General features: G+C 37.7%; 1 protein-coding gene across 5 annotated transcripts in view; it reads right to left on the bottom strand.

Moving 5' to 3' along the window:
• Positions 1-24,148, bottom strand: part of GRHL2 (grainyhead like transcription factor 2) — a 210,747-nt gene that overhangs the window by 125,545 nt on the left and 61,054 nt on the right. For all 5 annotated transcript variants that reach the window (XM_077167375.1, XM_077167372.1, XM_077167373.1 and 2 more), the window contains exons 3-4: positions 9,123-9,190; positions 4,719-5,112 (exon numbers count right to left, since the gene is read on the bottom strand). In XM_077167375.1, coding sequence (XP_077023490.1) covers positions 4,719-5,112; positions 9,123-9,190 — 462 coding nt within the window. The remainder of the gene's footprint in view (positions 1-4,718; positions 5,113-9,122; positions 9,191-24,148) is intronic.

The following is a 24,148-nucleotide window of genomic DNA, read 5'->3' as shown; positions in this document are numbered from 1 at the left end:
CCTCCCTCCCCCAAAGAGCATGGTGGTTTGGTTGACATTGGACCACATCCATGGGCTCTTCTGTGGCTAAGGAATATTTCCACACCATGTGAGAAAATACAGCAGTAGCACCCTTTAGTGAAAAAACATGTAGTTCACATAGGATTGGGGAATAGCAGTTGGAGTTACTGCTTTTCCTACAGAAGCATCCCTGAATATATAAGGGTGAATCAAATGCTTGTTAATACCAAAGACTACAAAATCCATGCTCAGTTTAAAAAAAAAAAAAGACAGAAAAAATGTTTATTTTAAGCAGTACTTCACAGAAAGCGAAGGAAGCAAATTTTAAGACACAGATTGTTTTTTATTACAAGGACATTGAAAGTTTGATTGGAAATCTCCTAGAGCCCAAGAGATATGGCAGGCTCTTAAGGGCAGGGAATTTATCCTGTCCTGCCCTGATCAGTTTCTGATTTAACAGAATACAGCTGACACTCAGGAACAACTAGTGTCAGGACTGGAAGACCTGCTTCTACAGCTTGTCTACACTAACTCCCTAACAACATTGTAGAGAACTCGTCCATGTTTGCCAAATTCTTGCTCCTCTTTTGCCCACCTGAAAGATAAGGAACGTGTAATGATTTAGATAAAAAGCACTCAGATTAAAAAAAAAATGTTTGGGTGAGTCACTGCCTTAAACAATGGAAGAACTGAGAATTAGAAGGCCTCATAGAGTCTTCTTTGATAGTGCAGAGGTAGAGTTAAGGACATAGTCCCTGGAGTCAGAAAGCTTGGGCTTGAGTTCCATTTCTCCTACTTTCTGCTATATAACCACAGGCAAGTCATTTATGTTCTCTGTACCTTAGTTTCTTTGTCTGGAAAACAGAGATGATAATAACGGTACCTACCTCATGGGGCTATATGAGAATAAAATGAGTATACATCACTGAGAATGATGCCTGGCACATAGAAAGTGCTCATAAAATGTTCATTATTAGGGATGCTATCTCAATCTGCATTTTGTCCCAATGGAAACTAAATAGGCAAGCAGACAGGCTGTGGATACATATTTGGCATGCTACCACCACACTTCCTCCTCTTCAGGAAATTATAAACCAGAAGCTTCTTTCTTCTGTTACAGTCTTTTGTTGGCCCAAGTGGGTTGAAAAATGGGAACACAATGGACATAGTCTCAAATGGAGATGCACTGCTCCTAACTGCTGAAAAAGCTGACCTGAACCAATTAAAAAAAAATGCATTACATATTCTGGGTCAAAAATTGGAGAGGTGGGCCATAGTGGCTCAGCAGGCATAGTGGCTCGCCTGCCATGCCAGAGACCCAGGTTCGGTTCCCAGTGCCTGCCCATGTTAAAAAAAAAAAGGGAAAAAGAAAAAAAAAATTGGAGAAATGACCTACAATTAATTCATCAATGTATGTTCTACAAAAATCCCAAGACAATTCAATGAAGACAAATCATGTTTTCAGCAAACAGATATTCAACAACTGGATATAGACATGGAAAAACAACAGATCTAACCTTTACCTAACACCATAAATAAAAATTATTTCAAAATGGATCATAAACCTACATGTAAGAGATAAAATTATTAAATGTCTAGAAGAAAAAAGGAAATCTTTGTGGCATTACATTAGGCAAAGATTTCTTTGCCTACAAAGCCACCAAAAACATACACTATAAAGAAAAAATATGTAAAGTGAACTTAATAAAAATTAAGCGCTTTTGTTCTTTCAAAGGCATAGACAGGAAAACAAAAAGGCAAACCAGATTGTGAAAAAATGTTTGCAAAACATGTAACTCATGAAGGGCTTATATTTATATTATTTAAATGATTCTGACAACAAAATAAAAGGAAGACTAAAAACCCAATTTAAAAATTGGGTGAAAGATGTGAATAAACACTTCACAAAAGCAGTAACAAGAAAAGCCAAATAAGCACATAAAGCTAAAACGCAAACTCAACCACAATGATACACCATCACATAAAAAGTTAAAAAAAAAAACTGACAATACCAAGTTTTTTCACAAGGATGTGTAAAATGTAAACTGTCATATATTACAGATGGGAATAAAAATGTTGTGGCCACTGTACACTACACCAGTACCTGGTAAAGTTAAACATATATTTACCATTCCAACGCTAGGTATTTATTCAAGAAAAATAAAACATTTATCCAAGAAATACAAAACATAAGTCCATGCAAAAAAAAGTATACATGAATGCTCACAGCACTTGCTGTTCATATACCCAAAATCTGGAAGCAATCGAAATGTCCATCAACCGGTGAATATATAAACAAATTGTGATAGACACTTACCATGAAATACGACTCATAAATAAAAAATAAAAACTATTAATGCAAGCAACAATATAGATGAACCTCAAAAATACTATGCTAAGTGAAAGGAGACAAACATAAAAGATAATATATTTATAGGAAATTTCAGAAAAAGCAAACCTATAGTGACAGAAAGCAGATCAGTATGCTTCCCTGGAACCAGGAGTGAAAGCAGGGCTCAAGGGAAAGAGGCTGAAGGAAATAGGTACCTGATTCTGGTACCTATTACACAATTGTATACAATTATACAAAATTATCAAATTATACATTCAAACAAACAAAAAACAAAGATAATTGGCTGTTAAGTTCTATGGACACACATACATTCTCTACAAATAGAGAATGTGTAGCCTATTTTTAAAGTACAAAGTACACACACTTTCACACAATTGATTATTGATAACACAAATCCTCTTGATTATTCAATTAAACGAGCTTTTAAAGAATTATTTTGAAAAAATAAGAGGCAAGCAACATCTTCACTTCAGCTACCATATGGAAGACTTCCAAGAAAAAAGTTCAAGGCAGGGGTTAAAGTAATTCAGAACATAGGGGTAAGGAAGACAGTGTCTATATTTTAGAACCATACATACTCTCTGAGACCAGTGGAGGAAAGGTTTATTTGATGTGGAACTGAAATTTTCTGTAGTGCATAATTTAATTCAACCTATCTGTATAGTTCATTTGAACAATTACAACACAGAGAGCACAATTTGAGCAAGAGGTCCTTTAATCCTGTATAGATTATTTTAATGCCTGGAAACATCCTAGAGTATATTAACAAATAATCAAAAAGTATTGGCAAAGTCCCCTGAGGGAGGGAAGAAAGAATATGGAACTATTAAACCTCACCATCAGGGAATCCCCTTATACTGTGTCAAACTTTAGGGACGCCCAAATCAATAGGCCATGCCCTCGATCATGAGGCTTACTCTTGCAAAGCTTATGTAGGTAGATGCTTAGACTATGTATAGGCATGCCTAAGAGTTGCTTCTAGAGGACCTCTGTTGTTGCTCAGATGTGGCCTAGTCTCTCTAAGCCCTATTCTGCAAGTGAAATTCATTGAACTCCCCCCTACATGGGACATGAGATTCAGGGGTGAAAGTCTCCCTGGTGGTGTGGGAGAAGACTCCCAGGGATGAATCCAGATCTAGCACCATGGGATCAATAATTACATCCTGATCAAAAGGGGGGAAAAGTGTAATTAATAAAGTATCAGTGGCAGAGAGAGTTCAAAAAAAGTCGAGAAGCTACTCTGGAGATTGCTCTTATGCAAGCTTCAGTTAGACCTTGCTACCTATCATAACCTGCCAACCCCAATCAAGACCATTCCAGCCAATCCTAAAGAACACCTTGGGCAATATATAAGATTCCACAAGGGTTACAGGCACTAGAGTAACTTGCCAGAAACCTACAACCTCCAGATGGGTCCCTGGTCCAGATAAGTCCTGAAACCGAGCCCAGCCTCTCCAGAACTTCAGATAGTTCCATCTCCCTACCCCATATTAGTGACAGACCCTTCCATTATCAAAAATTTAGAATTGCAATAGCCCAAACAACCCCAATGAGAGGTTTGGAAAGATCAAAGGTGATGGTGGAATTATACATAGAAGATAGACTTACAAATGAATATGAATGCTGAATCATTAAATTGATACCTCTTTTAGTTTCCAGTATTTTAGAGCAGGTAGAGCAGCTAGAAGTAAAAACCTAAAATTGTGAAATTGTAACCCATGTCAAAGTCTGAAATATGTTCTACAACTAATTGTGGTGCTATGCTTGAAAATTTATAGCTTTCTTGTATATATGTTATTGTTCGGAAAAAAAGTAGACTGTGGTGATAAAAAAGAATTGAAGCCATCTAGCCTCCTATATTCTGGAGCAGCTAGAAGGAAAAATATGAGAAGAACATATGGTAGCCCATGACAAACTCTGGGATCTACCTTGTAACCACTTTTGAAGAGTACTTTGAAAACTACTGCTTTTTTACTTCTTTGCTTTGTATATATGCTATACCATACAATAAAAAAAGTTAAAAAAAAAAAGTTCAATGCAAAAACTTTGCAAAGTAAGGAGCTTCCATGCAGACATCTCTTAATTCCTCGTAAATATTTAATTTTAAGACTAAAACTAAAAGCAAAGGAATCCATCTGCGAAGAGTCCAGCAAAACAGAAATATTCTTACCCACACAAATACCAATGGGGCATTATAATCTGTTTATAAAGAAAGATACACAGAAACAGAGGAGACAAGAAGAAAAAAAAAAAAAACTAAACCCACGATTTGCTTCAGTTATCCCACTTCCAAAGCAAATGGAGAAAAAATTAGCTACAGGGCCGAGCCGAGGTTCCTGAGGTTCTGAAAGCAGTGGGGACTCACCTCGCTTGCCCCGTCTTTGAAGTTCTCGCTGTAAGTGCTGTCTGGGGTGCTGCGCTGGTCGTCCTTGAGATAGGTGCTGTGGGCGCCCATGGAGGGCACGTCATACTGAGTCTGTTCGAAGATGACCACACGGTGCTCCTCGCCGTCTCCCCGGGGATAGTGCACCGGTGGGGCCATGAACACCGGCGTGAACTCTTCAGCCTTCACCACCGCGATTCCTGACACGGGGAGGATGGCTGGGCTCTCAGGGACGCTGGTGCTGTATTGCTCACGTTTTGAATTCTCCAGGTGGTCTTGATTTAGGGAAAGGTTCACTGGAACGGTCTTTAGGACCTGAACTCGGTTTTCTCCTCCACTCAAATTACTCTGGGCTTCACTGGTGCCAAGACAGTTTCTGTGTGTTAAAAACGGCCCCGCCCAACATGATAGAATTAGAAAATCATCATTTTGCAAGTTCTAGTAAGATAAGCGATGCAGGCAATAATTGGTGGATGCAAATGTCATTAGGAAAAGGGCTGATGCAACCTTTAGAACAGAAGGGCCCATGGACACCACCTGAATCCACCACTCAATCTTTGCAGCACTAAAAGTGGTACAACCAGACATAGCCAGCTCCTGCTGTCATGCAAGCTGAAGGATTCAAAAGTATTACTGCAAATATATTTATTTTTTACCCTAAATGTAACCAAGCTTTTAGATCTGACTTCCAGCTTCCAGAAAATACAGGAGGTAGAAGAACAACTTAACATTAAAAGGACACAATCAGACAAAACAATGTAGGACATCTTGATGAATCGAGTTTCTTGTTTCTTCAAAGGCATGAAAAAAGGGGTTAAGGTGGGAGGACTGATCTGCATTAAAAGAGATTTAACAGACAAAATAATCAAATGTAATGAGTAGATCTTGTTTGGATCCTTATCTGAACAAATTAAAGAGGCACTTAGGATGCAATGGAATTGTTGAGGAAAAATGAAATCAATTGGACAGTAGGTGATATTAAGGAAGCACTGTTATTAGTTAGGTATGCTAATAGTTTTAAGATTATGTAACGAAATGCCCTATTTTTCATGTCCTGTTTTTCAAAGATGCAGATAAGAAGACAAAAGAAGTGAAGTGGCATGATGACATGGACTTGTTTAAAATAATAAGAAGAAAAGGAAGGGAGGGTGAGAAAAAAAGAGATTAAGTAGACGTGACACAAATGCATCATTGCTGAATCCAGGATGGGTATTTGGAAAGGATGGATGAGTATATTTTCTTCTCTATTTCCCTGTTTGTTTGAAACTTTCAAAAGACAAAGTTTTAAAATAGCCCCCACCCCATCAAAAAAGAGGTGGAGAATGAATATAGTGAGTAATTTCAAAAGGGGCAGGGGGAAAGGGGTCAAAAGGATAATTTGGGGCTAAACTAATAGAAAACAAAACACAATATGTGAAAGTTTATCTTTAAAATATTTCAGTCAAATTAAGGAATAACATGAGTTTGTTGATACTTTTACCTTTGGGGCTTAAGGAAGTAATGTTACTGGGCTGATATAAGACAAGATCTCCCAGATGTCAGATCTCCTGACTGGGACCAAGGAAAAAGAGAGGATTTATATAATTAATTCTTGTCATGCTTAGGATGAAATACATTCTATTAATACCAAGAAATTCTAGGAGACAGCAGGAGCAAAGAAGATTTAGTTAACAGAAAATTACTGTTAACAAATGATCACAGTAAAATCCCTTTGGCCAACAAAATTTGGGACTCCTCATTTACTAATCAGTTATTCTGTGTGATATGGGAGAAAATACATGCTTTGCATGGAACTCCATCTCAGACTAGCATGTGCTTTCTGGGGCTTACTGGCATCTCTCCTTGAGAGAAATACTCAAATAAAATTGGTTCCTCCATGAACTGGGTCCTCGTGGTTCCTCTCTGTAAAGAAGGAAGTCCATTAGCCTCTGAGCTTTTCTACTAAGCAGGACTTGGTATTTTTAGCTTTGATTTTTCAGATTAAACTTCAAAATGAAGCTTGACGGAAGAGTAGCTCCATGTGAAAAAAAGCTAACAGAAAAATTGTAAAACTTCACTGTGTCTGTGATGGATCTGTAGAAATCATTCTAGAAAATAATCTCTAGGGAATAAAATCACAAGTCTACCAACATTCTGCAACAGAACATAAGGTTTCATGACCAAGTCAAGACAGTGAATCTATATATAATACACAGTGGAAATGACATTCAATCAACATCAAGTTAGCTGGATGATGCCAAAACCCAGACAACCTGTTTATGTCAGCATTCCCTAAACTCCATTGTTCAGAAAACTGCATGGAATGTTAATAGATATTCCTCAAAGAAAGGAATGCATGATAAAAATCAGTTTGAAAACCACAACAAAACTGCCATAACAAGACTGCTGGTGGGGAGTCACAAAGATTGTGAACATGGTAAAGTCTTTCTTTCGCCTATTCAACCATAAGCCAGCATTCCCCAAACCCGTGTCATCCTAGACCCCTTGTGGAGGAATAACTACTAATGTCTTATGGATAATGTTTTGCAGGTTGAGTACTTTAGAAGGGTTGATCTACACTGACTAGCTACAAAAGCAACTCCCAGTCTCCACATCTCTGGGCACCACACATGCACAGACTCACTGGCTTTGCCAAAATATTCAAACAACTTCTCTATAGTTAAGAGTCCACACTTCAGTTCAACTTTCTTAATCCTTTAACTCATGTATGCATGAGCTTAACTCATGTATGCATGTATGCAAAATGTATGAATTCTAAACAAGAAACAGAGGCAAAGCATTTTCTGGAGTTCTTACAAACTGAGAAATAAGCAAACTACAGCACTGTATAAAAGTGCCTAGTTGAATCACAAGTACCATATCACCAGGAAATCAAAGATTCAGCACGATCCTGTCATGTGTAACTATAGCTCTGTAAAACAGCATTAGCTTTAGAAGCTAATGTTAGAGACTTCAGAGAGACATCCAGAAAATGAATAATTAGAAAAAAATAAGAATTATTATGATACTGCCCGAATTAGGATTTACAATTGTACCAAATATACAAGAAAACTATAATGCCAAGAATGGCGCATTTAAGTATAGTTCAAAAAAATTTTTGGATCATAGTGAGATTTTGTTGTTTTTCTAAATAACTCATGAAGACAAATCATTGTAGTGATATCATATTAGCACATGGCACCTTAAATTATGAATACACTCCAATCAAATGATACCCTTCAAAATTACATTCAACCAGAAGTCTATTGAGTCATGTTAGTCTATACAAAGCATTTAATCCATACACCACTGCCACTTCTTCTATAGGTGTTTCATTGAAATCACAAAAATAACCATCAACCACCTAGGCTGCAGGCTACTGGCTGCTGGCATGGCCCCTCTCCACTAGCCATATCACAAGATAAATAATAGTGTCATAACCTGTTTCTATCAAGGCCAAGTACAATTCTGACATATATGCTAGTGGGGATTTCATTTCTCCCAGCTTCATATTCTATGTGAAAAAATCTCCCATAGGAAAACACTGACTTTTCTCCATCCCTCTGCAGGGGCAGATATTTATTTGATTAGTGAGTTTGGGAGAAGTAGTTGAGCAGGGAAGTTTAGTCCCTTCTGTACCTTCCAGGTCAACGAGAGGGGGCATTCCAGTCACCCCCTGCCATGCCACAAGTGGCCTGTTCCTTCAGAGTTCTGAAGTCGTTTCGGGACTGGGTACATAGATTTATCTAAGTCAGGATTGAAAGGAAACCAGCTAAGAATTCAAACACCTTCTCTGACTCATTTCATCAGAAATAAAGCTGCTTTTTCTTCCCTTTTCAATTTCAATATGCCCATCTATGCTTATTTTCACCTGGTTCTTAACTTAGGAGGGCAAGAAAGGGTGTCACATAATGGTTTCCAACATCTTCAGTGTTGTCTGAGGGTGAACCTTGCTTTTCAGGGCTCTCCACCAGCTGCCTGCCTTGGCTGAGAACCAGCCCAACCTCCTGCCTCTCACCCCTAGTCAAAGTGATCCTTCAGGTAACTCACCCCATCAAGGTCTGCTCGCAATTCTATAGCCATGGGATTGATCAGAAAAATTGATCCCAGCAATGGGAACCAGCCAACATATATCACTTCTAACTCTTGGAATTTTAAGCTTCCTCTGAAGAAGGTGTCTGATGACCCTTTAGATACATAACCAAAAATTGCAATTTGCTTTCCCTGCTGAGAGATCTGGTCTTGATCCAGATTCTAACAGACTGATAGAGGAAGCTAAGCTTCTTGACTCCCATACCTCCCAACTTCTCTCCAGAACAATTTCATAGTTTAATACTGTTGTTCTAAAAAAATATATAGAAAAAGTTATTTGGGGCCCCAGGCATATTCCTTTGCACAACTCCATACCTTTTATCCTGGTCTTCTTGATTGTCACTTGCTTTGCTTACAGACAGCAGTCTCTTGTCTCGAGGAACCTGGAAATATCACCAACCATCAGTCAGGCTAACATGTGTAGTGCAAGCCACCAACATAAGCAAAGAAATTAAAATGGGAAGTTCTCCAGGAACTACAGCTGGGAGATGGTTAAAGGTGACTAGCCTGAATGACAATGAAACAGAGACAAATGGGTAAAGATAGGAACAGAACAATCAAGAAACACCCATAATTCTGCTGTATCTTCTGTCTCAGGTGGCCATGTTTGGGCACCCCTGGGCCTGAACACCTCCCGTGCCCTCCCCTACCTTCGGAGCAGGTGAAGGGAAAAGAAGCAATGTGAGTGGACAGTGAATCTGGACATCTGTGCCCCTGAATAGACAGAAAACATCTTGGGAGTTACAATAAGCATCATGTGAAAGAACAGGGACTGGCCCTCCAGACTGATGGCAGACTCCAAGGCTGCTATTCAGAGGAGTCATGGGTGAGCATGGAGCTGCACTGTTAGCCAACAAGGGAGCAAGCATCTAATTAGCAAGACCACCCTTACTACCATTCTAAAGAGCTCATGCCCAGTTCACAATTTTTCTTTGAATGCACTTCATTACTATTTAAACAACCAATAAAAATTATTGAAGGGTGAGCAACGGTGGCTCAGTGGCAGAGTTCTTGCCTGCCATGCCAGAGACCCAGGTTCAATTCCTGGTGCCTGACCATACAAAAAAAAAAAAAAAAATTGAAAAAGTAACACTTGAGAAAAGGGACACACCCAGTAGCTGTGTTTCTGACCACCATCTAATTGCCCTACTGTTTACATTTATCTGCCACAGTTTTAAACACAAGAATAGTAGGTTTAGATTTGTTTGATTGGTTAGGAGATTTTTCTTGCTTGTTCTTGGTGTTTTGCTAAATCTCCAGATTTTCCTTTACCAAACCCCTCTGTACCCAAACAGCAGTCTTCACTATTCTGAGATGAAAGAGTATTTGTGTAATTCCTATGGTTTCTACTCATCCAACCCAGTCAGTTGGATTTGGGAGGCCAAGAACAGAGATCTAGAGCCAAGATTGCCTGGGTTCGAACCTCAGCTCCACTACTAACTAAAGTGCATCTTGCTTTCCTCATTGGTAAAATGGAGATAATGATAATTGTACCTCATAGGACTTTTCTTATAATTAAATACATTAATTATTTTAAAGCACTTAGAGAGCCTGGGACTTATAAGTATCTTTTAATTAAAATAAAATCAATTTTAAGTCTTTAGTTCATATGTCAGTTTTGAGGGTTTACATTGTATCAGGTATGCTAAGTACTAGATAGAAATAAGATGAATAAAACATACTTCCTATCATCTTCTGAGGATGACAAACATAAAATGTCAATACTCAGTGATCCTGAGGTAAAACTGAACTTTGCCCAGGGAGCTCTGGAAGCCTAGAGTTTTGCTCCACAGGTAGCTAAGCTCGAGTAGGAATTTGTCAAGTCAGTTAGGAAGGTTTTCCAGCCAAGGGGGATCATTTATAAAAAGACTTGAGGATATGACAGAATAAGGAAGGTGTAACCAACTCAAGAAAGAAATGAGTAGATGATTTGCTTCAAAGATAAGCAAGACAGGAAAGGAAGAGCCTTGAGTCAGGGACATGCATTTTACTTCTTTGGGTCTCTTTAATATGCCATGTGCTGTGGCACAGCCAACTTTCCTTGACTTTCCAGGTCTTGTGGGCATCACACAAAGACCATCCCATACCCTCAGGGCCCCAACCTCACCCCACCCATACCTTTGCCAGGCTAATTTCTGGCCACACTTCAAGTCCCATCTTAATTTTTGACATCTGTGATTAGACTACAACCTCCACGAGATTGTAGATAGTTATGTCTCAAGCACCTAGAATGTTGTAGGCTATCAATCAAAATCACTTAGTAAATGCAGAATTGAAGACAAAGGGATTCCATACCCTAAAACACATTAGCAAATTCTAAAAGGACATGGAAGTGAATGGTATTATGCCCAAGAGGCACCAATGTTAGCTATACGCAGACAACCATGCTTACTCTACAGTGCTGGGTGAAATCCAACACAGATGGGTTTTCTTTTGGTTTACTCCTATCAGAAAATCAGAGGCCTCTCTGAACCATGTTTATTTTGACTTTCCAAAAAGACAGTCCTCCTTAGAAAAACTGAGGCCTCTCAACTCACTCCCCTCTCTTGAATTCTAAACCCAAAATACTGTCTATCAAACACCCCCATGAAACATCCTACTAGCATATCAACCTCAACCCAAAAGTCTTCTGTACTCTCCACCTTGGCTAATCTGGGAATCACCGTGGACATTTTTCTCCTAGTTAGGTATGGGGTCTCCCCACCAGCTCACACTCACACACAAACACACAATCAGTTGTCAACTTTTATTAAACAAATAATTATTTTGAACATATTATTTTGTCTCTATTTAATAGTTTCTGTTTCAGTGGCTGACTTAGGGAGAACTCTCCCAATTGCTTTCCTGGGAATCCCTGCCACCATTTCCTTACTTTGGTTGGGTCTTATGGAGACTATTGCAATACATTTCCCACTGTTCTCCCTGTCCCCAACCCACCTCTCTGCTGCTGCTGCTATAATATGTGTAAATAATTTCTCTGATCAATCAGGCCTACATTCAAAATCCTTCACTACTGAATGGAATGATACCAAATGTTCTTATGATAGAAGAATTATAGGACATTTTTCTTCTATAAGCCTTCTCTGCATTTCCCAGAATAGATACAAACAAGATTAAACTTAAGGGCTGTTTGTTTGTTTTTAATTTTGACAGTTTAGGAATATTCCATAAGGTATTTATTCACTCATTCATCCAGCAAAAGCAAGACTGTATACCTGACCCTGGACTCCTCTTTGGGAGAATAAAGCCCAGCCCACCAGCCTGGCCTGGCAGGACTCTTCAAAAGAGAGTGACTGCCTTCCTCACCAGTCTCAGCTTCCTTCTCCTTGTCACTCACTCTGCACAGTTCAGCAATACTGATTGCTTGGACTCCATGCAACCTGCTATTTTATACCCAATATTTCTCACCTCCTGTTTCATTTGCCTGAAATGCCCTCTCTGGTTCTCTGAGTTCTCCTCTGGCTTTCTGGTACAGTGGGCACTGGTCCTCTGAAAAGCCACCTGAGAACCCTCCAGGAGGTGGTCACACCCTCTGGTGTTCTGAAATACGCCTATTACAGCATTTACCACGATGAATTATGGCTTTTGGTTTATGGGACTGTGTCTGTCCTGGACTGTGGCCTGTCTGAGGTGATGAACCAGGCCCCATCTGCCTTTGGATATCCAATCCACTCCCATACTGTCTGTACCATCACTGGAAGGCCAAAGATGATTAATTAATATTTGTTGGATGGATGGGTGAATGAATGCATGGATGGACAAATAAACTAAAAACCTGGTTTCCACCTATACAAAATTCTGAAATCTGTTTGTTATACTGTGCTTTGAAATTTATTGCTTTTTTGTATATATGTTATTTATCACAAAAAAGAAAAATAAAGTCAGTTTTAATAATAAAAATATATATTTATGCCTTTTACTCTCCCATATTCTAGAGCAGCTAGAAGGAAAAATCTAAGATGTTGGTATGGTAGCCCAGATAATCACAGAGCACCAGTAATCTCAGTTGAAAAACAAAGCGAGTGCAGAGAGGAGCCAAGATGGTGGCTTAGTGATGTGTGGGATTTAGTTTGTCCTCCAGAGCAGCTAATAAATAGTTAGGAACAGTACAGAACAACTGCTGGGGCCACATCAGGGACCAGACACACAGTATACTCCAATCTGGACAAGGTGGACTAGCTGCAGTCCCACCCAGAACTGTGAGTCCCCCATGCCGCCGTGGCTGGCATCCCTTCCCTACAGGCAGCTTCCCAGAGGGGAAAGTAAAGAGACCTTACTATCAGCAAGGGGCTAAGCTCTACCAACCTCCAATTTGTGGAATTAATTAACAAATTCTAGCTACTAAAAATAGGACCCCAGCTCAGCTGAACCTCGATTAAAAGTGGAGGTTGCTCAGTTTTGGCCCAGCACAGAGAGGGCAGGCTGATGGAAAAAGAAAAAAAAAAAAAAGAAGAACAGAGTTTTTTTGTGTTAGACAGCACAAAATACTTGAAAGGGTCTGGGCCCTGAAGAAAAGGAGGGGGCACATATAAGACCTGTAGACACACAGAGCAACATACCAACTTAAGCTCTTGAATGGCAAACTCATGGAACAGGGAACCTGCTTTGAAAAGGAATTTTTTTCCTTCTATTTTTGTGGCTGTGTTTCTATGGCTTGACTGCTCTTTGGATACAACTGAATGGCTTCTCAGGCAGAATTAAGCTTGTCTGAGAGCTTTTCTGGAGGCTGTTCTTCCCCAGGAAAGGGATGGGACCCAGCTCAAGTGGAATCTCTTCCTCAAGGACTTCAGACCCCAGGGTCTGGAAAACTGAAGAGATTAAAGCCAGCCTACCTCACCTCTGTCTCGACCATACCTCCAGCATGGAGAGTCTGTTGAAGTTAAGGGTACCACATCACCTTATGCTGGTGGGATCCATAGGCAGACAAGTGCCACATACTGGGCCAGATAAGAAAACACAGATCTAAAGGCTTCATAGAAAAGTCTCTCAATCTGCTTGGTCCCACCCTCAGGGAAAACTGATGCAGGTGACTCTTTCCTCTTGAGAGGAGGTCAATTTGTTCTGGAAAAATGTGACTGGGGTCTATAATACCTAAATAGACCCACCTAATGTGGAGAAAAAGGCACCATGCAGACAAGGCAAGAAACAAGAAAGCAAGAACTGAAAAATTCTTATTTGTTAAACAAAACCTAAGCTAGAGGCCTAGAATAAGCTGAACTGAATGTCAAAGAACAGAGAGGCAACAAAGTCATCCAACAAGAAAATCCTAGGTAAAAAAAAAAAAGTGAAAACAATCTCCAGAATAAACTGATTAAGGAAATTATTTGCCTAGATGCCAGCAAAAAAATAATGAATCATACTAGTAAAATTGAAGATATGGCCCAGTCAAAAGAAACAAGCCAACAATTCAAATGAGATAAAGAATTGAAACAGTTAATTTAAAATGTTCAAACAGACATGGAAAACCTCATCAAAAATCAAATCAATGCATCAGGAGGCAGAGACAGGTCCAAGAGGCACTCCACACTCACCCAGCCTGGATCTAGAGTTCAGCAGAGCTTGAGGACAGTGAAAATAAAACTAATATATATTACTTTGCAATGATCACAGTAATAATGGATTCAGGCAAAAATCATTTGTGTATGAAAAAATCTCAAAGTGAATGTTTTATGAAGAACAAGATACGTATTGTCTTAAAGAATCTATCCATGGATTACTTATTAATTACAAAATGAAAATTGGTAAATTTTCAGTGGAGAAATCTAATGGACTCTACCTTAACCAAGTGCTCAACTTTAACAGCAGTTAATATAGACTGACTTCGGGTGCCTCCTGATACAAAACATCTAAGAGATACAGTATCACTTATGTGGTATCACTGCTGAAAGTGTGCATGCTTAATTTAATTACAAGGAAACATTAGACAAATTGAGTGACATTCTACAAAGTAACAGACCTGTACTCTTCAACAATGGATTCAATAACTGCAATAAAGATGCAGAGAAAGTATACTAACTCAGGAAGTCTTCCGAAGACTTATCTTCTATCAGTAGCATGTGCTATCATTTATGTGGGGAATGGACACAAATTCAGAGACCTGTTTATGCCTACAATTTCTCTCCAAAGATGCTCAAAAAACTGGTAATATTAGTTATCTCTTTTTTAAATAAATGTGATTTTATTGAGGTATATTCGCACACCATACAATCCATCCAAAGTATACAATCAATGTTTCACATTATCATCACATAGTTGTGCATTCATCAAGATAATATTTATTGATTGATTGATTGATATTATATATTCACATACCATGTAATCATCCAAAGTGTACCATCAATGGTTCACAACATAACCATATAGATGTGCACTTATCACAATAAACTTTTTTCTCTTTTTCTTTTGTGAAAAAAAAAATCAAATCAATGAATTGAGGGAGGATATAAAGAAAGCAAGGAATGAACAAAAGGAAGAAACTGAAAGTTTGAAAAAACAAATGACAGAACTTATGGGTATGAAAGGCACAGTAGAAGAGATTAAAAAAAAAAACAGTGGAAACCTACAATGTTAGATTTCAAGAGGCAGAAGATAGGATTAGTGAACTGGAAGACAGAACATCTGAAATCTGGCAAGCACAAGATAATATAGGAAAAAGAATGGAAAAATATGAGCAGTGGCTCAGGGAATTGAATGAAAACATGAAGTACATGAATATACATGTTGTGGGTGTCCCAGAAGGAGAAGAAAAGGGAAAAAGAGGAGAAAAACTGATGGAGGAAATTATCACTGAAAATTTCCCAACTCTTATGAAAAACTTAAAAATTACAGATCCAAGAAGTGTAGCATACCCCAAACAGAATATGTTCCAAGACACTTACTAATCAGAATGTCAGATGTCAAAGAGAAAGAGAATTTTGAAAGCAGCAAGAGAACAGCAATCCATCACATACAAGGGAAGCCAAATAAGACTATGCATCGATTTCTCAGCAGAAACTATGGTGGCAACAACTCAGTTGTGTGATGTATTTAAGATACTAAAAGAGAAAAACTGTCAACCAAGAACTCTATATCCAGAAAATTTTCCTTCAAAAATGAGGGGGAAATTAAAACATTTTCAGACAAAAAATCACTGAGAGAATTTGTGACCAAGAGATTGGTTCTGCAAGAAATACTAAAGGGAGCACTAGAGACAAATAAGAAAAGATAGGCAAGAGAGGTGTGGAGAAGAGCGTAGAAATGAAGACTATCAGTAAAGGTAAAAAGAAGAAAAATTAGAAATGTCATATAAAATCCAAAAGGCAAATTGATAGAAGAAAGTACTGTCCTTACAGTAATAACACCAAATGTTATGGATTAAACTCCCCAATCAAAAGACATAAACTGGCAGAATGGATTAGAAAACAGGGCCCATCTATATACTGTCTACAGGGGATGCATTTCAGACCCAAGGATAAATATAGACTGAAAGTGAAAGGCTAGGAAGAGATATTTCATGCAAACAACATTCAGAAAAGAGCAGGAGTAGCTTTACAAATGTCAAAAAAATCAGACTCCAAATGTAAAACAATTAAAAGAGACAAATAAAGACACTATGTATTAATAAAAGGAACAATTCAACAAGAAGACATAACAATAATAAATTTTTATGCACTGAGCCAGATTGCCCCAAAATACATGAGGCAGACACTGAAATGAGAAATAGACACACATCTACCATAATAGTTGGAGATTTCAATTCCCCACTCTCATCAATGGACAGAACGTCTAGACAGAGGATCAATAAAGAAAGGGAGAATTTGAATAATACAACAAACAAACTAGACTTAGACATTTATAGAACATTACACCCCACAACAGCAGGATACACCTTTTTCTCAAGTGCTCATGGATAATTCTCAAAGATAGACCATATGCTGGGTCACAAAGCAAGTCTCAATAAATTTTAAAAGATTGAAACCATACAAAACACTTTCTCAGATCATAAAGGAATGAAGTTGGAAATCAATAATATGCGAGGGCTAGAAAATTCACAAATATATGGAGGCTCAACAACACACTATTAAACAACCAGTGGGCCAAGGAAGAAGTTACAAGAGAAATCAGTAAATATCTTGAAGCAAATGAAAATGAAAACACAACATATTAAAACTTATGGGATGCAGCAAAGGCAGTGCTAAGAGGGAAATTTATTGCCCTAAATGCCTATATCAAAAAAGAAGAAAGAGCGAAAGATAAGGAATTAACTGTTCACTTGGAAAAGCTAGAGAAAGAAGAGCAAACTAACCCCAAAACAAGCAAAAGGAAAGAAATAATAAAGACTAGAGCAAAAATAAATGAAATTGAGAACATGAAAACAATTGAGAAAATCAACAAACCAGAAGTTGGTTCTATAAGAAAATCAATAAGATTGATGAACCCTTAGCGAGGTTGACAAAAAGAAGAAAAGAGAGGATGCAAATAAATAAAAGCAGAAATGGAAGAGGAGACACAACCACTGACCCTGCAGAAATAAAGGAGGTAATGAGAGGATACTATGAACAATTTTATGCTAATAAACTCAACAGTGTAGATGAAATGGACAACTTCCGAGAAAAGCATGAACAACCAACATTGGCTCGAGAAGAAATAGATGACCTCAGCAACCAAATCACGAGTAAAGAAACTGAATTAGTCATTAAGAAGCTCCCCAAAAAGAAAAGTCCAGGAGCAGATGACTTCACATGTGAATTCTACCAAACATTCAAGAAAGAATTAATACCAATTCTGCTCAAATTCTTCAAAAAAAATTAAAGAAGAGGGAAGGTTGCCTAACTCATTCTATGAAGCCAACATCACCCTCATATCAAAGCCAGACAAAGATACTACTAGAAAAGAAAATTACACACCAATCTGTCTAATGAATATAGATGCAAAAATTCTCAACAAAATTCTTGCAAATCAAATCCAGCAGCACATTAAAAGAATTATAGACCATGACCAAGTAGGACTGATCCCAGATATGCAAGGATGCTTCAACATAAGAAAATCAACTAATGTAATACACAATATCAACAAATTAAAGCAGAAAACCACATGAATATCTCGATTGATGCATAAAAGGCATTTGACAAAATTCAACATCCTTTCTCGTTGAAAACACTTAAAGGATGGGAATAGAAGGGAACTTCCTCAACATGATAAAGGGAATATATGAAAAACCCACAGATAACATCATCCTCAAGGGGGAAAACCTGAGAACTTTCCCCCTAACATCAGGAACAAGACAAGGATGTCCACTATCACTTTTGTTATTCAACATTGTGTTGGAAGCTCTAGCCAGAGCAACTAGACAAGAAAAAGAAATACAAGGCATTGAAATTGGAAAGGAAGATGTAAAACTCTCACTGTTTGCAGATGACATACTATATGTCAAAAACCCCAAAAAATTCACAGCAAAACTACTAGAACTATCTCCCTAGTGACATGGAAGAGGACTCACAGGGATGAATCCAGATCTGGCACCATGGGATCAATAATTACATCCACTCAAATGGGGGAAAGAAGTGTAATTAATAAAGTATCAGTGGCAGAGAAAGGTCAAATAGAGTCGAGAGGCAACTTTGGAGGTTGCTCTTTCGCAAGCTTCAATTAGACCTTGCTACCTATCATAATCTGCCAGCACTCAACCAGGACCATTCCAGCCAATCCTAAAGAACACCTAGGGCAATTTATAAGATTCCACAAGCATTCCAGGCACTAGAGTAACTTTCCAGAAACGTACAACCTCCAGATGGGTCCCTGGTCCAGATAAGTCCTGAAACCTAGCCCAGCCTCTCCAGAACATCAGAGAGTTCCATCTCCCTACCCTATATTAGTGACAGACCCTTCCAATATCAAAAATTTAGAATAGCCCAAACACCCCTAAAGAGAGGAATGGAAAGATCAAAGGTGATAGTGGAGTTATACATAGAAGATAGGATTTAACAGATGAATTTGAATTCTGAATCATTAAAGTGATACCTCTTTTAGTTTCCAGTATTTTAGAGCAGCTAGAAGTAAAAACCTAAAATTGTGAAATTGTAACCCATGTCAAACTCTGAAATATGTTCTACAACCAATTGTGGTGCTGTGCATTGAAATTTTTAACTTTTTTGTATATATGTTATTTTTCACAAAAATCAAAGAAGGAAAAACGTTTATTGTGATGATAAAAAAATATTTAAGCCCTCTAGCCTTCTATATTCTGGAGCAGCTAGAAGGAAAAATATGAGAGGATCATATGGTGGCCCATGACAAACTCTGGGATCTATCCTGTAACCACTTTTTGAAGAGTGCTTTGAAAATTACTGCTTTTTATTTTGTTGCTTTGTATATATATTATGCTATACAATAAAAAAAAGTTAAAAAAAAAAAAACTACTAGAGCTAATAAATCAATACAGCAAAGTGGCAGATTCATTATCAACACTCAAAAATCTGTAATGTTTCTATACACTAGTAAGAATTCCATTTGCAATTGCAACCAAAAGAATAAGATATTTAGGAACAAATTTAACTAAGGATACAAAAGACCTATAAAAAGAAAACTACAAGAAATTGCTAAAAGAAATTACAGAGGACCTAAATAAATGGAAGGGCATCCCATGTTCATGGATTGGAAGACTACACATAGTTAAGATGTCAATTCTACATAAATTGATTTATAGAGTAATGCAATACCAATTAAAATCCCAAAAACTTACTTTTCAGAAATAGAAAAATCAATAACCAAATTTACCTGGAGAGGCAGGGTGCCCCAAATAGCTAAAAATATCCTGAGAAAGAAAAATGAAGTCAGAAGTCTCATACTATCTAACTTTAAAGTGTATTATGAAGCTACAGTGGTCAAAACAGCATGGTTCTGGCATAAAGATAGATATACTGACCAATGGAATCAAATAGAGTGTTCAGATATAGACCCTCTCATCTATGAACAATTGATCTTTGAAAAGGCAGTCAAACCAACTCAACTGGGACAGAACAGTCTCTTCAATAAATGGTGCCTAGAGAACTGGATATCCACATGCAAAAGAATGAAAGAGGATTCATACCTCACACCCTATACAAAAATTAATTCAAAATGGATCAAAGACCTAAACATTAGATCTAAGACCATATATCTTTTAGGAGAAAATGCAGGGAAATATCTTACAAATTTTATAATGGGAGGCGGTTTCCTAGATCTTACACCCAAAGCACGAGCATTGAAGAAAGAAATAGATAAAATGGGAACTCCTCAAAATTAAACACTTTTGTACATCAAAGAACTTTGTCAAGAAAGTGAAAAGACAGGCTACACAATGGCAGATAATATTTGGAAATGATATATCAGATAAGGGTCTAGTATCCAGAATATATAAAGAGATTGTTCAACTCAATAACAAAAACACAAACAACCCAAATAAAAAATGGGCAAAAGACATGAACAGACACTTCTCAGAAGAGGAAATACAAATGGCCAAATGGTACATGAAAAGGTGCTCAACTTCCCTGGCTATTCGGGAAATGCAAACCAAAACCACAATGAGATATCATCACACACCCAGCAGAATGGCCATTATCAATAAACAGAAAACGACAAGTGCTGGAGAGGATGTGGAGAAAGAGGCACACTTACCACTTTTGATGGGAATGTAAAATGGTACAACTGCTCTGAAAGGCAGTTTGGCAGTTCCTCAGGAAGTACAGAATTGTCATATGATCCGGCAATATCATTGTTAGGTATCTACTCACAGGATATGAGGACAAGGACACAAATGGACATTTGCACACCAGTGTTTTTAGCAGCATTATTTACAATTGCCAAGAAATGGAAAGAGCCCAATGTCCATCAACAGATGAGTGGCTAAACAAGCTGTGGTATATACATACGATGGAACATTATGCAGCTGTAAAACAGAATACAGTGATGAAGTATGTAACAACATGGATGGACCCTGAGGACATTATGCTGAGTGAGATTAGCCAGAAGCCAAAGGATAAATACTGTATGGTCTCACTGATATGAACTAACATTAGCAAATGAACTTGGGGAATTTCAGTTAAGAACAGAGACTATCAGGAGATAGAAATAGGGTAGATTTTGGGTAATTGGAGCTGAAGGGATACAGAATGTGCAACAGGATTGATTGTAGAAATTCAGAAATGGACAGCACAATACTACCTAACTATAATACAATAATGTTAGTACACTGAATGAAGCTGAATGTGAGAATGATAGAGGGAGGAAGGTGGGGAATGAAATCAGAAGGAAAGATAGATGATAATGACTGAGAAGGTATAATCTACGAATGCCTAGAGTGTACAAGGTTGGTGACTAAATGTCACTAAACTTGTATGCTAGTGACAAGATTAGTGACATTTTTAATTTGTCACTAAAATTTATTTAATTAAATTAACTAAAACTTAATTTAATTTTTAATAAAAAATTAAAAATGTTTTTATATGAGGAACAAAGGAATGTCAATATTGAAGGATGTTGAAAATAGATGGTCATTCATATTTTAAAACTTTAACTTATGTGTGAGACTAAAGCAAAAAATGTTTATTTGGCACAAAATTTATATTTTGACTAGTGCATCTCCTAATATAACTTATATGGACAGTTTAATTGAACACCATAAGTGCATGGAACCTTGAGTAGGGCATGAGATTTTGTAGATTTGTCCAGACTGGTGCCTTGATAAATCCCAGAGTGATTTTTGAACAATGAATAAAAAAGTCCTTGCAAAGTCCCCTTGGTGGAGTGGTAAGAAAGAGGGAAAATACAATTTCCCCAAATGGAGAAGGCCTGATATTCTCACAAGCAGTGAGGACAACAAAATCAATAGGCCGAACCTCAATCTTGGGATTTGTTCATTTGAAACTGATCTCTGCAAAGGATAGACTAAGTCTACTTAAAATCAGACCTAAGAATAGATCAAGTCTATTTAAAATTTAGGCCTAAGAGTCACCCCCAAGAGAGCCTTTTTTGTTGCTCAGATGTGGCCCCTCTCTCCAGCCAACACGACGAGCAGTCTCACCACCCTCCCCCTCTCTGCGTGGGACATGACTCCCAGGGGTGTGAACCTTCCTGGCAATGTGGGACAGAGATCCTGGAATGAGCTGAGACTCAGCATCAAGGGACTGAGAAAAACCCTAGAATGAGCTGAGAATTAACATCAAGAGACTAAGAGAACCTTCTCGATCAAAAGGGGGAAGAGTAAAATGAGACAAAGTGTCAATGGCTGAGAGATTCCAAACAGAGTCGAGAGGTTATCCTGGAGGTTATTCTTACGCATTAAGTAGATATCACCTTGTTGTTCAAGATGTAGTGGGGAGGCTGGAGGGAACTGCCTGAAAAAGTAGAGCTGTGTTCCAGTAGCCATGTTTCTTGATGATGAGTGAACAATGATAGAGCTTTCACAATGTGACTCTGTGAATGTGAAAACCTTGTGTCTGATGCGCCTTTTATCTACCATATCAACAAAAGAGTAGAACATATGGAATAAAAATAAATAATAGGGGGAACAAATGTTAAAATAAATTTAGTTTGAAATGCTAGTGGTAAATGAAAGCAAGGGATAAGGAGTGTGGTATGTGTAACTTTTTTTCTCTATTATCGTTTTATTTCTTTTTTATTTCTTCTTCTAAATCGATGCAAATGTTCTAAGAAATGATGAACATGCAACTATGTGATGATATTAAGAATTACTGATTATATATGTAGAATGGAATGATATCTTATTGTTTTGTTTATTGTTAAATTTTTTTAATTAATAAAAAAAAAAAATCAGGCCTAAGAGTCACCCCGAGAGAAACTCTTTTGTTGCTCAGATATGGCCTATCTCTCAGCCAACATGACAAGCAAACTGCCTGCCTTCACCTCTCTACGTGGGACAAAACTCCCAAGGATGTAAACCTCCCTGGCAGCATGGGACAGAAATCCTAGAACAAGCGGGGACTCAGCATCAAGTGATTGAGAAAACCTGCTTGACTGAAAGGGGGAAGAGAGGAATGAGACAAAATAAAGTGTTTAGTGGCTGAGAGTTTCAAATACAGTTGAGAGGTTATTCTTATGCATTATATAGAGAACTCCTTTTTAGTTTAAGGTGTATTAGAGAGGCTAGAGCATACTGCCTGAAACCGTAGAGTTGTGTTCCAGTAGCCATGTTTCTTGAAGATGATTGTATAATGATATAGCTTTCACAGTGTGACTGTGTGATTGTGAAAACCTTGTTCTGATGCTCCTTTTATCTACAGTATGGACAGATGAGTAAAAAATATGGATTAAAAATAAATAAATAGGGCGGGCCGCGGTGGCTCAGCGGGCAAAGTGCTTGCCTGCTATGCCAGAGGACCTCGGTTCGATTCCCGGCCCCAGCCCATGTAACAAAAACGGAGAAACAGAATACAATAAAACAAGAAAATGTTTAAAAATGTTTCCCTTTCTTCCTTCCTTCCTTCCTTCTATCCTTCCTTCCTTCTCTCTGTCTTTCCTTTAAAAAATAAATAAATAAATAAATAAATAAATAAATAAATAAATAAATAAATAGTGGGAGAGAAATCCTAGAATGAGCTGAGACTCAGCATCAAGGGATTGAGAAAACCTTCTTAACCAAAAGGGGGAAGAGTGAAATGAGACAGTGTCAGTGGCTGAGAGATTCCAAACAGAGTTGAGATGTTATCCTGGAGGTTATTCTTACACAATAAATAGATATCACCTTGTTAATCAAGATGTAATGGAGAGGCTGGAGGGAACTGCCTAAAAATGTAGAACTGTGTTCCAGTAGCCATGTTTCTTAAAGATGACTGTATAATGATATAGCTTTTGCAACGTGACTGTGTGATTGTGAAAACCTTGTGTCTGATGCTCCTTTTATCTATCTTGTCAACAAAGGAGTAGAACATATGGAATAAAAATAAATAATAGGGGGAACAAATGTTAAAATAAATTTAGATTGAAATGCTAATGATCAATGAAAGGGAGGGGTAAGGGGTATGGTATGTAAAATTTTTTTTTCTTTTTCTGTTTTTGTTTTATTTTTCTGTTGTCTTTTTATTTCTTTTTCTGAATTGATGCAAATGTTCTAAGAAATGATCATGATGGTGAATATGCAATTATGTGATGATATTGTGAATTACTGATTATATATGTAGAATGGAATGAGCATATATTATGGGTGTTTGCATTTCTTTCTTGTAATTCCTTTTTAATTAATAAAAAAATTATTAAAAAATTAATGAAAATATTTACAAAAAGCAATATTTCAACTTTCCTTTAAATGTTCGCAAGTGCAAGAGAAGAGGGGATAGGGGTACCATATTTACTAAAACATCAATATT

The sequence above is a fragment of the Tamandua tetradactyla genome, chromosome 6, assembly GCF_023851605.1.
Source record: "Tamandua tetradactyla isolate mTamTet1 chromosome 6, mTamTet1.pri, whole genome shotgun sequence".
Taxonomy (NCBI): Eukaryota; Metazoa; Chordata; class Mammalia; order Pilosa; family Myrmecophagidae; genus Tamandua; species Tamandua tetradactyla.
This window is presented reverse-complemented; position numbering and strand designations above follow the sequence as displayed.